This window comes from Engraulis encrasicolus, chromosome 4 (genome assembly GCF_034702125.1).
Source record: "Engraulis encrasicolus isolate BLACKSEA-1 chromosome 4, IST_EnEncr_1.0, whole genome shotgun sequence".
Lineage (NCBI taxonomy): Eukaryota > Metazoa > Chordata > Actinopteri > Clupeiformes > Engraulidae > Engraulis > Engraulis encrasicolus.
Genome location: NC_085860.1, coordinates 53171787 through 53176786, shown reverse-complemented (window position 1 = coordinate 53176786; position 5000 = coordinate 53171787). Strand labels below are relative to the sequence as shown.

General features: G+C 45.9%; 1 protein-coding gene across 1 annotated transcript in view; it reads right to left on the bottom strand.

Annotated features, from left to right (window-relative positions):
- tmem266 (transmembrane protein 266) overlaps window positions 1-5000 on the bottom strand; it is a 274260-nt gene that overhangs the window by 266989 nt on the left and 2271 nt on the right. Inside the window, exon 3 of the mRNA XM_063197884.1 lies at window positions 4547-4752. Coding sequence (XP_063053954.1) covers window positions 4547-4752 — 206 coding nt within the window. The remainder of the gene's footprint in view (window positions 1-4546; window positions 4753-5000) is intronic.

Genomic DNA, 5000 nt, shown 5'->3' with positions numbered 1-5000 from the left:
TCGATTTTTCGTTTCCCACGACACTCGCTCGGACCGCTCTGTCAAAAGTTGCATTTGGGGTTCTCTGACAGTTATAGCTGTTTCAAAAAGGCCAATCTCTTCAGACTTCACCCCATGGGCATTAAACAATCATCAGATGACAGACTATAAAATATTCTGAGAATGATTGGTGAGACCTTTACCCATTGTTCCATTTATCTGCCTTTCCCATTCCTATTGCATCTCTGGCTTTTAAGGTAAAACAGAGCCAGAGCCTGTGTCCCAAAACCATAGCTAATCTCCTAATCACAGATTATGGGGTGGTTTGTGGAACCTTTACTTGCTTTAGTTGTTTGGGAGACCATTGGCACAAACCCAATTGTACCATTGAAGAAGATGGGAATTGATTTGTGGAACAGCTAAGGCACATGCGACACTGTGGACACTTTATTTTTTGGTGTGTGTGTATGTGTGTGTGTGTTTGTGTGTGAGAGAGAGAGTGAGAGAGATATGCCTTGGCAAATGTATGTAACAGTGAGCTATATATGGTTATTTTAATGTGTACGTACTACGTAGGCTATGTGTGTAATGTCTAGTGAGCAATGTCTTTATTTATGTATGTGTGTATGCTACTTGACACCTTAATTTCCCCCTGGGATCAATAAACGATACTCTACTCTACACTACTCTCTATTCCATTTTATTTGGCTTTCAAGGTGTAGCTGATTGTGGAACATTCATTGGAATGTGGAACATTACATACCAGGTGTTCCGTTCACCTGGTTTTCCAGGTGCAGGTGTCGATGCGGCCGTTGGCCCAAATCTATTCAGTTTTCCGCCCACTCTGACAGAAACTCTCTCTGCTGCCCCGCCCATGACCACACCCCTGCTGACAGCAGCAAATTCTCAAAACACACACCACATCAAACCCCCACGTACACTCACACTACACACCGCACCACGCCCGCACGCACTCTCACATATATGCACACGCGCGCACACAAACACACACACACATAGATACACCAGACTCGCACACACCACATCAAACCCCAACACACGCTCATAATACACACCGCACCACGGCCACACGCACTCTCACATATATGCACACGCACGCACACAATCCAAACACACACCGCACACACACCCCCTCCCCCAAGACACACCGCACCACGCACACACACACACACTCCACGCACACCATACCACTCACACCAGACCACAACACACCACTAACATATTACGAACAACAAAACGCCCACTGTCAAACACACTTCCTACAAACTCATCAGAGTGTTAAAGGGACACTGTGTGAGATTTTTAGCTGTCTATTTCCAGAATTCATGCTGCCCATTGACTAATGTTACCTTTTTCATGAATACTTACCACCACCATCAAATTCTAAGTATTCACTATGACTGGAAAAACTGCACTTTTCATACATGAAAAGGGGGATCTTCTCTATGGTCCGCCATTTTGAATTTCCAAACATAGCCATTTTTAGCTGCAAAACTGACTGTACTTGGACCATACTAGAAAATATTTGTTTATTACTTAGTAAACTTTCATGTAAAGATCAAATTTGGCAATAGGCAGCCCAGTTTCAATGAGCAGCATAGTTGCAGCACCTTTTTTGACCATTTCCTGCACAGTGTCCCTTTAACATTGTCATCTCCCTTTCATCCCCATCACCCATCCCATCCCATCCCATGCCTCTCCTCAGACACTCTCCGTCCTTTACAGCACGCCTCGCGCGGCTATTGTTACTAAGCTTTTCTGTCTTCTCTCTTTTTTGAATGGTTTTTATCTTGTTGTAAAGCACATTGAATTGCTTCCACGAATGAAATGCGCTTTAGAAAAAAAATGCCTTGCCTTGCCTTGCCCTTTCACGGTGACGTAAAAAACGCAAAACATCAATAAGCAGAAGATCTTATTTAAGTCCTTATTCTGAGTTCCCAGAGGGAAAACAAACGTTTAAAAGAAAGGAAGTGAGAATATGGTGCTGTAGTGTGCATGTCCTTCAGACAAAACAGTAACGTGATACACCAAACTTTTGACCCTGCTGCAGCTTACAACGTGAGTCACTTTCCTCATCTCATGGTTAATGTTTAAAGTGATACTGTCCCATTTTTGTCTTATTTTACACCTCCCCTTGAGTTAAATAATAGGATTTTACCATTTATTTATAAGTGTACAACCGTTCTCTGGGTACGGCAATGCAAATTTTACCTCCAAGCTAGCAGTTAACATTGAGTCCTATGAGACCAGTTAGCCGCCAGCTGGTCTCATAGGACTCAATGTTAAATACTAGCTTGGAGGTAAAATTTACACTGCCATACCCAGATTGACACAGTTGAAAGTACAGGAGAATGGTAAAACCCTATTATTTGACTCAAGGGGAGGTGTAAAATAAGCTTATTTCCAAAAATGGGACAGTATCACTTTAAAGAAGTAGCTGGTAGAGGCAAGGCCTGGTAAATGCATTATCAGAGTGTTAACATTGGCATCTCCCTTTCCTCTAAGGACTGTAACGCGCTCAACTCAAACAAAGTAAACAACTGGGAGTGCTGTCCTGCTTTTTCTTCATCTCCCTTTCCTCCCCATCACCCATCCCATCCCATCCCATGCCTCTCCTCAGAAACTCTCCGTCCTTTAATCGTGACGTAAAAAACACATGAATAATCTGAAGATCTATTAAAGTCCTTATTCTGAGCTCTCATTGTATTGAGGTGAACCTTGAGAAGAGGCTGGAACAGAGGACATAACACATAAAAACACACACACACACGCACACACACACACACACACACACGCACACGCACGCACACACACACACACACATGCGCGCACGCACACACACACTGTTTTGGGGGGGGGTGGAGGTGGTTGTCGTAGAGGACATAGCCACCATATGGAGGTAAGACAAGGCAAAGCTCTCGCCCCCTGCTCTCTGTCTCTTCACACACACACACACACACACACACACACACACACACACACACACACACACACACACACACACACACACACACACACACACACACACACACACACACACACACACACACACGCACACACACACCTTGCTCTCTGTCCCTTCCGTGACAGACACCGAGGACACATCACACACTGTCATTTTAGAACACACACACACAGATCACAACACACTCTCTCATTTTAGACACAGAACACACACTTCAGACTTAATTAGCCAGTGGCCTTGGAAAGCTTATTAGTGCATACTCTCTCTCTCTCTCTCTCTCTCTCTCTCTCTCTCTCTCTCTCTCTCTCTCTCTCTCTCTCTCTCTCTATCTCTCTCTCTCTCTCTCTCTCTCTCTCTCTCTCTCTCTCTCTCTCTCACACACACACACACACACACACACACACACACACACACAAAACTGTCCTTTTTCCAGTGCTGTTGTGGTTTTTTACAGTCTCGTCCACAGCATCAATGTCAGGGGTGTTAGGGCAGTCACTAAGGACATTGTCCAGAGCATCATTGGTGGTCTAACAGGAGAGCCATTTGGGGTTGATTTTTCTGTCCGTGTGTTTGTGTGTTGCTGGTCCTTGTAGTTTGCGCAATTCCGTCACAATAATGTCAACAACGCGATTGTAATGGGCGGTGTACAGGCCTTTGAAAGCTACGTTATGCACGCATTCATAACGTGCGCTACGGACTCAACCTTAAAACTGCACTGAAGATTGTTGGTCACCAAGACCAGGGATATTGGGTCAACGACGTGCAAAATGGCATTGTCATTCAGTGTAACGGACACCTTCTGCTGACTGTAACGGTAAAAAAACATGATTTTTAAATTGTTTCAAGTGAATGGATGACAGACGAGGCTTTCATGAATTCACTGGAAAAAAAATAAAAATTAAAAAAGTCTTTTACAGTTACAGTCAGCAGAAGGTATCCTTTACACTGAATGACAATTTCATTTTGCACGTCTTTGACCCAGATGCAGTCCCTCAATGAAAAGTCAGTGCTCAGGGAAGCACTGAAGATTATAGAGGAGCCCACACATACTCTACATCATGATCCTTTGAAAGGACTTCTTGTTAAATATCCCTAGTATTGCACCATTTGTAGGATGGGTGTAGCCAGGCCGTGCCCTTCTAGTGACGCAACAGCTTCAGCGTTGCTACCAGTCAGGTCAAGAGTCAATGCAAGTACTTTCTGAGTTCCCGCAAATACGGGAACTCCTCCCACTTTGTTGGGAAGCAAACAATCATTAGCAAACCATGGGAGGCCATTTGGGAAATGCCGTTTGGGGAATGTTAATTATTATGCTCTTGGTCAGACCAAGTCTCGAAGAGATTTGAAAGTTGATAATAATGATCAGGCTAGGATGGGTGGGCACTACACACAGCTTTACGGTGGGACAGATCATCAGTGGTGTACCTGAGCGGTTGTGTACACACACACACACACACACACACACACACACACACACACACACACACACACACACACACACACACACACACACACACACACACGCACGCACACACACACACACACCTCTGGCGTCCGTCCTCCACCCTCTCCTCAACTCACCCCTCTCGGTTGTCCTCCTCGTCCATGTTGGAGAGCAGCTGGGAGCCGGCCAATGAGATGTCCAGCGCGGCCAGGGGCAGGTCCCTGTAGGCAAAGCTGACCAGCTGCACGGGGGCCATGCACTGGGCCTCCTCATCCACCTGCTGCGAGATCACCTCCAGATCACCACCTCCACCACCACCACCTGATGCTGTAGGGTGCTGATGCTGCTGGGGTGGGACCCTGGAGAGGAGATGCAGAGTATTAGTGTGTGTGTGTGACAACATGGTGGGACTGAACGCCACTGGAGAGAGAGAGAGAGTATTAGTGTGTGTGTGTGTGTGACAACATGGTGGGACTGAACGCCACTGCACCACCTCCAGATCATCACTTGCTGCTGCTGTAGGGTGCTGATGCTGCTGGGGTGGGACCCTGCAGATGGAGATATGGAGGGAGAGAGAGAGAGAGAGAGAGA